This window comes from Astatotilapia calliptera, chromosome 6 (assembly GCF_964374335.1).
Source record: "Astatotilapia calliptera chromosome 6, fAstCal68.1, whole genome shotgun sequence".
NCBI lineage: Eukaryota > Metazoa > Chordata > Actinopteri > Cichliformes > Cichlidae > Astatotilapia > Astatotilapia calliptera.
Genome location: NC_137427.1, coordinates 26,716,462 through 26,727,437, shown reverse-complemented (window position 1 = coordinate 26,727,437; position 10,976 = coordinate 26,716,462). Strand labels below are relative to the sequence as shown.

General features: G+C 37.4%; 1 protein-coding gene across 1 annotated transcript; it reads right to left on the bottom strand.

The window, feature by feature from the left end:
• Positions 1–73: 73 nt before the first annotated feature.
• Positions 74–6,804, bottom strand: tmem184c (transmembrane protein 184C). Its single transcript, XM_026171354.2, has 10 exons — positions 6,189–6,804; positions 4,444–4,574; positions 4,327–4,363; positions 4,011–4,216; positions 3,124–3,198; positions 2,931–3,024; positions 2,718–2,830; positions 2,515–2,614; positions 2,238–2,409; positions 74–1,606 (listed from the first exon to the last, which is right to left on the bottom strand). The coding sequence occupies exons 1-10, from the start codon at positions 6,303–6,305 to the stop codon at positions 1,296–1,298; spliced, it is 1,356 nt and encodes a 451-aa protein (XP_026027139.1). The 5' UTR covers positions 6,306–6,804; the 3' UTR covers positions 74–1,295.
• Positions 6,805–10,976: the final 4,172 nt, after the last annotated feature.

The following is a 10,976-nucleotide window of genomic DNA, read 5'->3' as shown; positions in this document are numbered from 1 at the left end:
GTTGTTTTTTGTAAACATCATTCACTTGACCCATAAATGTTGCATTTTTATAATAAAGGCAAGAAAAACGAAGTCATATTTCATTTGATTTATTGAGGATATCTGAGATGGAATTAAATCAAAATGTAGAACGACGGATCTGATGCAATTGCGTCAGTCATATTTTAAAAGAAAAAGAAAATCCCATAAGGCAGTGCGACATACCAGAGTCAGGCATGATGCCAGTTACCCCTCGCTGTGCCACACACTGATATCCCAAAACTGTACATTAACGATGGCAATATCCCTGAACAAATCTGTGAATTCACAAAGAAGGATCCTTTAAAAACCTATGGAAAAACAAATGGCTTTAGTGCAACAGGTGCAAAATTATTTCAGTTTACAAGAGACAGAAAACATCTCACCAAATAATAAATGATCCCAGATTGAAAAATAAAATAAAACACATTCTACATGGATGTGTAAACAGACTAATTACACAGCACACAGAACAAGGCATCTGCGAAGACTAGCGGATTTTATTAACTGTCGAGTAAGCTGTACGCATTAAAGCATAGATAAGAGCCAACCAGAAGGTGCTGATTGTACTTTTTAAAACTGAATTGTGATTTTAATAATACTAGGATTGTTTAATTGTATATATTCGTACTCTTCTGAAATGGAGTATACTACATTTATACTGATACTGTGTGATATTGTCAGTTATGACCCCTCTAGTGATGTACACATCATTGTACCACAGTTAACTGTGGTACAAGATCGTGTTGCTCTTTTCTCCCCTCTGAATCGCCTAGTTAGAACAAAACGACTGCAGATATCTGTAGTTATAGTAGTGCAGGTTTTCAGTTTTTCAAAAACCAGTAAAAGCATGATATTCAATTTAAAAGGTTGCATATTTCCCTCTTCGTCACATCTGAGATTACGGCATGAATGACACGTAAAATTGTATAGTTTCATTTTTGGAAAACATTTCTCCATATTTCACTTATTCTTCGGTGAGAGCCATGTTTTGTCTGATCTTATGTCTTTCCTGGGTAAAACCAATTCTAGCTTAGCCTACTCTCTAATAAAACATAAAACAGCAAAATGACATTTCTTACTAGTCTTTTAGTGCCATTAAATCACCAAACATTCTTGAAGCTGTCACTGGAAGTGGACTTTGACTACTACATGGTCATTGTGCCCTTTTAAATGAGTTTGTCTTGTTTGCATCAGTGACGTTTGAAAAAATGTGGCAAGGCTATAATTGGGCCCTGCCCAACCATGTCTGGCAGAGTTCGTTTGCGACACCTAAGCTAGGTGATCACAATGAGATCTGCCTCTGTCGGGTCTTTGGTTTGGTTGGTAGTTTCTTCATCCTGGGTTTCTTCAGGTCGAGCCTCACACCCTTCCTCCCACAGGGCTGAGCCGAGCCCAGCGGGTGCTGACAAAGAGTGTGGAGCGGGGGTTCTGCCCAGGCCCTGATAGTGACCCTTAGGAGAAACTGGATTACAAGCTGCTTCGGTGATGGCATCTTGAGATGCAGAAGAGAGCAGGCCGGATCGCTCACCATCACTTTGCGCCTCATTGAAGTAGGACTTTCTCGGACGACCCATAACTGTTCTTCCTGCAAATGTGGACAAAGAGAAACTATTAAATATTTTTTAGAGAGGATGCAGTAAAGATCATGTTATGATGGCTCACACCAGTAACAATGCTATTCATGTAGCAGTGTGTAGTAGTCAGTTCTAGATTATCACAGGTACATCTACAGTACAGATGGTTTTGGTAGGTGTTTTTGCTCTGAGTTTTTTCTGTTTTGCTTGGATGGGATCACAACCATCACGTGGTCATTGCCATTACCATTTTGTACAGTCAGAAAACTGCACAGGACTTAGTACAATCAGTGACTACTGAGTAAAGGGAACCTAAAATAAAGAAGCCAAGCAAGTACCGACTCCAACATGCACCTTTTCCACAATCTTTTAAATTCTGAATGTTGTTCTAACTACACATTTTAAATTGTGTTTAAAAATCGCTGCTGAGGCACTCCCTTCTCAGTATAGCCTGTTATACATAAGTAACGAGCAATCATCTTGCAGACAATATTTATTGTTGAACTGGCTCCTCATTTTTGATCTCAACTCTAGCATTGCAGTCACAAAACCATACAAACAGTCGGAAAAATAGCTTAAATAATCAACGATACAAACTAGCTTATGGTACTATAGCACTTATAGAACAGCAGGAACACGTACCAACATTGCGGACTTGTTCAGAAATATCTGCTCTGACATCGGAGATGTCCCACATTGCCATGAAAGAGTCAAAACAAGACACTTCTTCGGCCTCCTGCACGTAAGGTTTGTAGGTGAAGCTAAAGTGATGGGCAATGGCTGCGAGAAACATCTCCACACATATGATGAAATCCTAAAGAAAAAAAGTGGACAGCTTCATTGTGTTGCACTATTAGGTCCCATAGGATATATTAGTTCTGTTGACCTTGGTCAGAATGTTTAAACTATACTCACATACCTGTAAGCCAGTAGCTACAGCTTCCACACTTTGCCAGTCCCATGTGCGCTTCTCTGAGATAATGCCCACTTTAACCAGCAAAGCAATGACCACAGCTTGCCTAAAACGATTTACAGCAATCACAGTTTCATTAGCCTTGTTTTAAATGACTTTTTCAGAAATATTTGGGTCATGTCATGAAGTTTTAACACACTGAGATTTACCAGAAAGAGACGAACACCACCATTTTCACACACAGGAATTTGCCGACTGGTTTGATTGGATTCAGCTCCTCTCTCAAAGCCTTGTAGAAGAGCACCAGGCAGTACATGGCAAACTAGATCAAAAGAAGACATATAAAGGAATGGGAATGAAGGAAGGGAATGCTTGTAACAATTTTTAGTCCAACTTTTAACAGGATTTAGATCCACCATTACCAGCTGTGACATATTGTTGAAGATCACCAGGTATGTCCAGGCGTTTTTGAAACTGAAGTTGCCTTCATCGTACACTCGACACAGCTGACAGATTCTAGAAAGGAAGAGAAACACACAGCTGAGATCAACAGACACCAAACAAAATGTGACTACAGTTAAAGAATAAAGCATGTAACAACCAGAGGGTACTCACAAAGCAATGATTGTGGTGACAGGTCTTACTACTGTGTACTGCAACACTCCCAGCTTACATCTCAACAGCAGAACCCTGCAGAGGAATTTGATCATCTGAATTAGAAGTGAATTGGTCTGAAATTCCAAGCAAAAGCCCAAGACTGGTGAGCAGAAGTATCTCAGGATCACTTGGGCAGAAGCCCGAGACCGGCTTGATGATAACAGTTAACACTGAACTTAGTTTGTGTCGTCCTCAACACAAACTAAGTTATGGCCCATTTTAGCCACATTGTATTTGTATTCCTATTTAAACAATGAAGTTGCTGATGCTGGCCATTAGTACTTCTTTTTATACATCTACACCAGTCTCTTATATACAAAGGTCACCCGAATAAATCTTGGCTAAATTAACAACACACTTGACCAATTGTCAATTACAGATGTTGTGTGATTGAGGCTAATTTGAAGCTTGTGACTTTCACTGACTTGTTTGCTTTGAGGAAAAAAAAAAAGATTTGAGCTCCAAGAGTTTAGTACATTAAGATGAACCCGTTTCATTTCATTCATCCGTTTAAATTTACAAAACCTCTCTGAAATGAAAATACATCGAAAGAGAAAACATTGTGCAAGAAGACCGATGCAGATTAAATCTCTAAATTGTGGCCATTTCATTGATACAGTAAGGAAACATGACTATGGCCAATAATTCCAGTAAAATGTCAGTAGATTGTCCATAAAACTAACATTTTTGGGTCAAAGTATAAACAGATGGTAATGTTTAACTAATATCGTTTTTACAGCAAAGGTATGACCAACACTTGAGCGCAGCTAAACTCTGGGTCAGTGAATTTAACCTGCTGACAGCTACAGTTTGACATAAGAGGAAAAAGTTTAAAGGGAACTCACTCTCCCATTGGCCACGGTGGGCAGCAGCAGAGAGGAGGCAGGTGTTTCTGCTGCTCCTGAGCCTCCAGCATCAACACCAGGTTGGGGTACTGGTTTTCCAGGTAGTTAAGCAAGAACGTCATGAAGTTGTAAATGACATACGCCTCGTAGCACTCCCTGCATGTGTCAAAATATATTGCTATACTGGGGTATTTCAGTGCAATCCACTGGAAACAAAAAAAGATGAAAAGGGAACAATAACAGGAAAAGCTATGAGGATATATAAACTCATAAACCGGTGTGCAATGGCTTTCATTAAAAAAAATACATAACTCACACTGTCCAAGCTGTAGATTGGAACCATCCACAATATCCTTTAAATAGAAAACACAAAAGCGTTAAACATCTGTTCTGGGCTCCTATTTGTGGCTAAAATGACTGTTAAGATCTTTACCTGATGATAGGTTTTTGAAGCTCTGGCTGAGTATAATGCACTAGATGCTGGAGGATGCCCCATAATGATATGGGTATGGTCATGAAGACAAAAATCCCAGCGATGAACCATGCTTTGTTATGAGTGCCAACCTGTCGGGACATGGAAAGGAACAGTCAACATCATTTAAGTCATTTAGCCATTGGAGTCTTGGAGGGTATCATTTAATATAAAGTCAATGGTGAAAGCAGTATTCAGATTCTGAAGTACAGAAACATTACAACCATGTAAAAACACTTAATTTCAAGTCCCGTATAAAGGGGACGTGTTTAACTAAATTGCAGTGCAGTGTGATGACTTGGATAAAGATAGTTTTTAAAGAAAGTACAATTAAGGAAAGACTGTTTTAGTTGAACACACCAGAAGAACAATGAAGATGGTAGTTATTTAAAAAAATAAAAAAGGTTATCTATATTACTCTAGCAGATTTTATGACTTTTGAAAAAATAAAACAAGACTTCAAAGTCTGTCATTGACTAGTTTCTTGTTAATATGTAAAACATCAGCAATCTTAACAGTTATAAAACCTATATAATAATACCTTATTTAGCGTTTAGCATTACTCCCTCAACGTCCTTAATATAGATTCCTATGAAAAAGTATTTGCCCCCTTCCTGTTTTTTTTTTTTTTTTTTTTTTTTGCATGTTTGTCACACTTACATGATTCAGATCATCAAGCAAATTTCCATACTGGATAAAGATATTCTGAGTAAATAAAAAAAGCAGTTTTTAAACGACAAGCTCTTTAATTCAGGGGGAAAAAAGTTATCCAAACCTACCTGACTCTACGTGAAAATGTAATTGCTCCCCAAAGCAAATAACTGGTTGTGACACCCTTGGCAGTAAGAACTGCAGTGAAGCATTTGTGATAACTGGCAATAAATCTTTCACATCGCTGTGCAGGAATTTTGGGCGAACCTTTTCTTTGCTGAATTGTTTTAATGTCAATGCACTCTTATTATTTTAGTGGGCTGAAAGCTCTTGGGGACGTTCACTACGGCTCCAAGGATTCTCTATTTTTGGATAATTATCCTCAGCTGTTTTGAGTTTCTTTAGATCGAGCTATGATGCTATGAAGCAGGCTAAAAGGTGAGATTTTTAGCCTGCTACGCTGATAGGTGTAATTTATATGATTTCTTGATTTAACAGGTCGGTTAAATTGAACTCAGCGTTCCAAAAAATAAAAATAAAAATAAAAAATGGGGTTAATCACAGTTAATTCAAGATTTAACAAAGGGGAGAAAGTTACTGTTTCACAGTGTGCCAGATCGATCTGGATAGTTTTGCCCTTAATAAATTAAATTATCACTGAAAAACTGTATTTGGTATTTACTTGGTTTAACTTTGTCTAATATTAAAATTTGTTTGACGACCTGAAACACGTACGTGGGGATGTAAACAGGAAGGTGGGACGTACTTTTTCACAGCACTGTGCTATTACTGCACAAACTGGTAGGTTTGCAAATGCATTAATAAGTGCTTAATAATGAAGAGCTCACCGGCTGCTATTGTACATGATAACAAGTAGCCAGTTGATGGTGAACATGTTTGTCTTTATACACAGTTGTACTCAAAATAACACAACGCCACATAACTACTGTAACAACTCACAACTGTATTCAAGTGCAGTATTTGAGAACCAGTGTTATCTCTGTGTTAAACCAACAGATCTCCCCAGAAAGAAGCATGAGCAAAACTGCACTGACCTTTGACTTCTGCAGTTCCCAGATGCACAACGGCAGGACCACTAAGAGCAACAAGATGTACAACACAACGACCAATGGCCGGATCCATCTTCTCCAGTTCCCACAGGAACACGGCATCTTTCACAGAGACACTGCAGGGCACCCCTTTCTTTTACTAAAGACCTGAACCAACGTCTTCAACACTTTGCGCACTTTACGTTAGCTTAGCATACTGTTACCCTCCTATCGGTTAACCGCGACTCTAAAACAATCCTTTACTAATGTGTAAGCGTATGTCGACTCTTTCTCTAACGTAGCGATTCATTCATGAGGACAAAGCTACTTGATAACAACCAGCTCATATGACTCCAATTTTAAAAGCTAGGCTGCTAACATTAGCTTGTCAGCTGATTCACCATGTAAACAAACGGTGCTGGAATAGTTCCATACTGCCAGGACACCAGGCTCCACAAATCATTAAATTATAATTCACACTAAATCAAGAGAATTGTTAAAAAAAATATAAATATAAAAAGTTACAGCCAAGAGAGGTTTAGAGATTAAAAAAGTTTCCAAACTGCTGTTATTGTTGTGTGAACTTCCTGTTTTTTGCTTCAACTAAGAGCTCCACCTAAACCCTTCAACCTGATTGGTGGAATCGTGGATAGTTTGGTTGAGCTATAGCTTCATGGCCGTATGATGTGTGGTTTCGCCAGCAGATGGCAATGTGAATTAACAATTATCAGGATCCCGGCTCATTTGCTATATGTAGGGTATCAGACGTGAAACAGATTCAAAACATTGATGCTGAGATAGTAAATATGTCACTTTTAGGACATACAGAGCTTGAGTATATGTGGCATTTTTTTTCACATAATTTTTGTCTGGCCTATTTAAGAAACGTTTGGGTTATTGGTGTCAGTGATATGGCAAATGGGATTTATTCCCATTTCCACTGGATACAGAGGCCTGTATGTAGAACAGTAAAGAGTTTATTTTGTTTGACTCCCAAATGAGGCTGTGCAGAAAGGATCCAGAGCAACACTAAGAACAAAACTATTGGTTTATTTCTGTTCCTATTTTAAACAATTTCTATCTAAATTCATAGAAATGCACTGTCTATATTTGGGCAGGATTACAACATATCAGAGGACTAAACAAAGCTTTAAATTGGGATTATTTATTGTCTCTTGTTTATTCCATTTACTTTCAAAACCAAGTGGAAGTTGCTTTATGGGTATTATTTTCTTTAAATAATAAAAGTTTAAAAGGAGCTCTTTTCTTTTTATCCTGTCTTCTTTGTTTGTATTTGTATGTGCAGACGTATGAGTGTGTTTCTCTGTAAAAATGAGGGGAGGCAGAACTTTCCTTTCTGTCGCACCATGTCTACACTGCCCCACAGTCACAGAAATCACTGGCTGTTGGAGGACAGATTGTTCATGAATTTTGTATCGATCCTTTTGGCTTTTATGAATTAGAAATAGTCTTTACCACAAGTAGCGCATGCGAGTGCCATGGTGGGTAGCTTGGAGGGATTGCCATGCAAAGTGGCATACAGGGTAGCGCCATGTAAGGGCAGGGTAGATAAACATATGCCGTGTTCGATCAAACCCAAAAACATACTTTAGCATAAAGGATGTGGCGTCCATCAAGTCAAAGTGAATCGCAGCCATAAGTGCAGTATCTCGTACGGTATAAATGGCAAATGAGATGAACAGAATGGATGGGTCTGCGGAATGATAATAATAATAATCAATACAGAAAGAAGGAGACATACTGTCTGGTTGCTGATGCATCAGCCAAAGTGCACCTCCTTTGTCAAAGAAATACGTAAGACTGCAGCAGTTCAACAATTACTTATTTATCTTAATATGTCTGCCAAAGGCCTTTGTGTCAGGAAATGTTTAGACTCACTCTCACTCTCACCACTTATATTATTGTTCAGGAACAGAAACACAGAGAGGAGGGAATCAAACACGTTCTTTCAAGTCACACAACATCTATCTATCTATCTATCTATCTATCTATCTATCTATCTATCTATCTATCTATCTATCTATCTATCTATCTATCTATCTATCTATCTATCTATCTATCTATCTATCTATCTATCTATCTATCTATCTATCTATCTATCTGTGTGTGTCTGTGTGTGTGTTCCTACATGACCAAAAACAAGTTAATTTTTATTCATTTCCATGTACTACATTGCTGTGAGTTCTCTGTATTTTTATTTGTTTGCATTTTTGATTGATTTTTATGAAAATAAATTCAACTTATAATTCAACATTGCTCTTCTGGAGTTGTTTGCTTGTTTAGTAATCCAACCTTGGTCTCAAGCTTTAAGAAACTCTGTTCTAATACAACCAGTCGGCTTATGTTTGGAGTCTTACATTGGATGTAGTTATTGTTGGATCTTGTAGTTAAAGTTATTTTAAAACAGATTTCACTTACCGTAAATAGATCCCATAAGCCAATAAATAAATAAAATGATAAAATAAATATCTGTGAAAGTAACTAATTCCTCTTCTTATTTTTTATTAAGAAAATATTATCAATAGAACCAATAAAAGCAACTATATATATAATTTTTTTAAAAAATTATTAATCACACGTATTGTAAAACATATTTTAAAAATATCCACATGTTAAAATAAGAAACAGATTAGGACACAGTAATGGTAAAAAGGAAGTACGCCTTGTTCCAATTCTAAAGTTGTCGTGTCAGGATATAAAAACAATAATCTGATTCTTAGCAGATCTTTAAATTAGGAAAACCTGAGATGAACAGCAAAAGATGATATGACACCATTTTATGATTTATTAAAAAAAAAAAAAACAAAAAAAAAAAACGAGCCAAAATGTGAATTGTGTATGAAAAACTAAATACAACCTTACTGCTTCCATAGGAATTAAGAGGCTAAGTAGCAGGCAGGTGCTGATAATCATAATGATTGATAATCAAATGTGTGTGAGTACATATGATCAGCAGATGTTTTGCCAGTTTTCTAGCCTGAAGTCTTTTAGGTGTGTGTGTGTGTGTGTGTGTGTTAACACAAGGCCAAGGATGAAAAATATCAGCAATGATCTCAAAGAACCAATTGTTGCTGCCCATGAATCTGGGAAGGGTTAAAAGGCCATTTGCAAATGATTTAAAGTCCATCACTCTACAGAGAGAAAGATTATTCACAAATGGAAAATATTCAACGTGGTTCTTCCCAGGAGTGAATGTCCCAGGAAATTCAACTCAAGGTCAAAGCAAAGATAAAAAGAAGATAAATCTCAGACTCTATAGGCCTCAGTTAGCATGTTGAATGTTAGAGTTCATAACAGTACAATAAAAAAAAGACTTAGGTTTTGGACAAACAAGACCAGAGTGGAGCTGTTTGGAAATGTTTGACAACACTGTGTTTGGCAAAAATCAAACATAACATATCAGCACAAACACCTCATACCAACTGTCAAGCATGGTGGGGGAGTGGTGATTATTTGGACTTGGTTTGCATCCATGGAACCTGAGTACTGTGCAGTCACTGATGACTGAACGCCTCTGTATACCAAAGTAGTCTAAAGTCAAATGTAAAGTCTGCCTACCAGCTGCAACACTTGTTTGTGACTTCTGTTGCATTGCATACTAACCCGTGAGTAAGACGGCAGAGAGTTTACAGCTTGGGCCAAATTTGGTCGCGTAACAAGACAATGATCCCAAGCACAGCAGAAAATCTACACGAAAAAGAAAAAGGATCAAGTTGCAATGGCTGAGTCAAAACCAAAGCCGGATTCTAGTGCTGTGGTGGGACCTTTAGAGAGCTGTGCATAAATGAAAGCCTGCAAAATTTAATGAACTGATGTTGTAAAGAAGACCACAAGAATGTGAGAGACTGATGAAGACAATAATTCTTGATACAAACGGTGTTCCTGGGTTTTCGTTTTCACACATTGATTGCATTTCGGTTTATTTTTGTTAATGACACAATGACAGGGTGTAAAGCTGTGTTTTGCAGTTCATCTGAGGTATTATTTACTTAAGTTTAACACCTGCCAATGACCAGATTTTAAAAAGTTCTTTTGTGATCTGTAAAACCTTAGGACTGAAAGAGCATGTGCATTTCTTTCTACCATGACTAGGATATGACTGCTTCACAGACTTGACACTAAAACTCTTGGGTCTTTCCAAATTAAAAGAAAACGATATTGTTTGTGTCATCCTGTCTAAGAAAAAATCTTTCAAAAATAGGAATTTCTTTAGATTATATGAAAGGGTCTTGATAACACGTAGCCATCACATATATTTGCCTTGAACATCGACTAGTTTTTAACATATTTTTACTGTATCCACCAAATCAGAGTTAAGCTCTGCTTGGAAAGCACTCTGGATCTTTCAGATCCTCTATTTGTTTTCAGGCTTTATTTAATTCACTGCTGGCAGAAGACAAGATTCCCACCAAATTCTCTCCTGGCTTATTATTTATTTATTTATTTATTTATTTTTGTCTCCACTTCATTGAACTGTAACATATGACATTTTAGTGACTGCAGTTTTGAGGAATTTCTTCCGAGTTACAGGAAACCAGTTGTGATATAATGCAAGGAATATGAAACTATGTCATAAAGTTCATGACCAGGCTGAGATTTATCGCCAATAGCTGAAACATAAACCAGACCAATGTCTGATAAACCGTGACTGCTACAATGGCCTGTTGGTCTTGGATGATTTTGACTTTGTATATAGAGCTACACAGTTCTGGTAACTGTCTGCTGTTGAGTGTGATGGAGTGTAATCTTGGGTTATTGACACATTTGCTCACA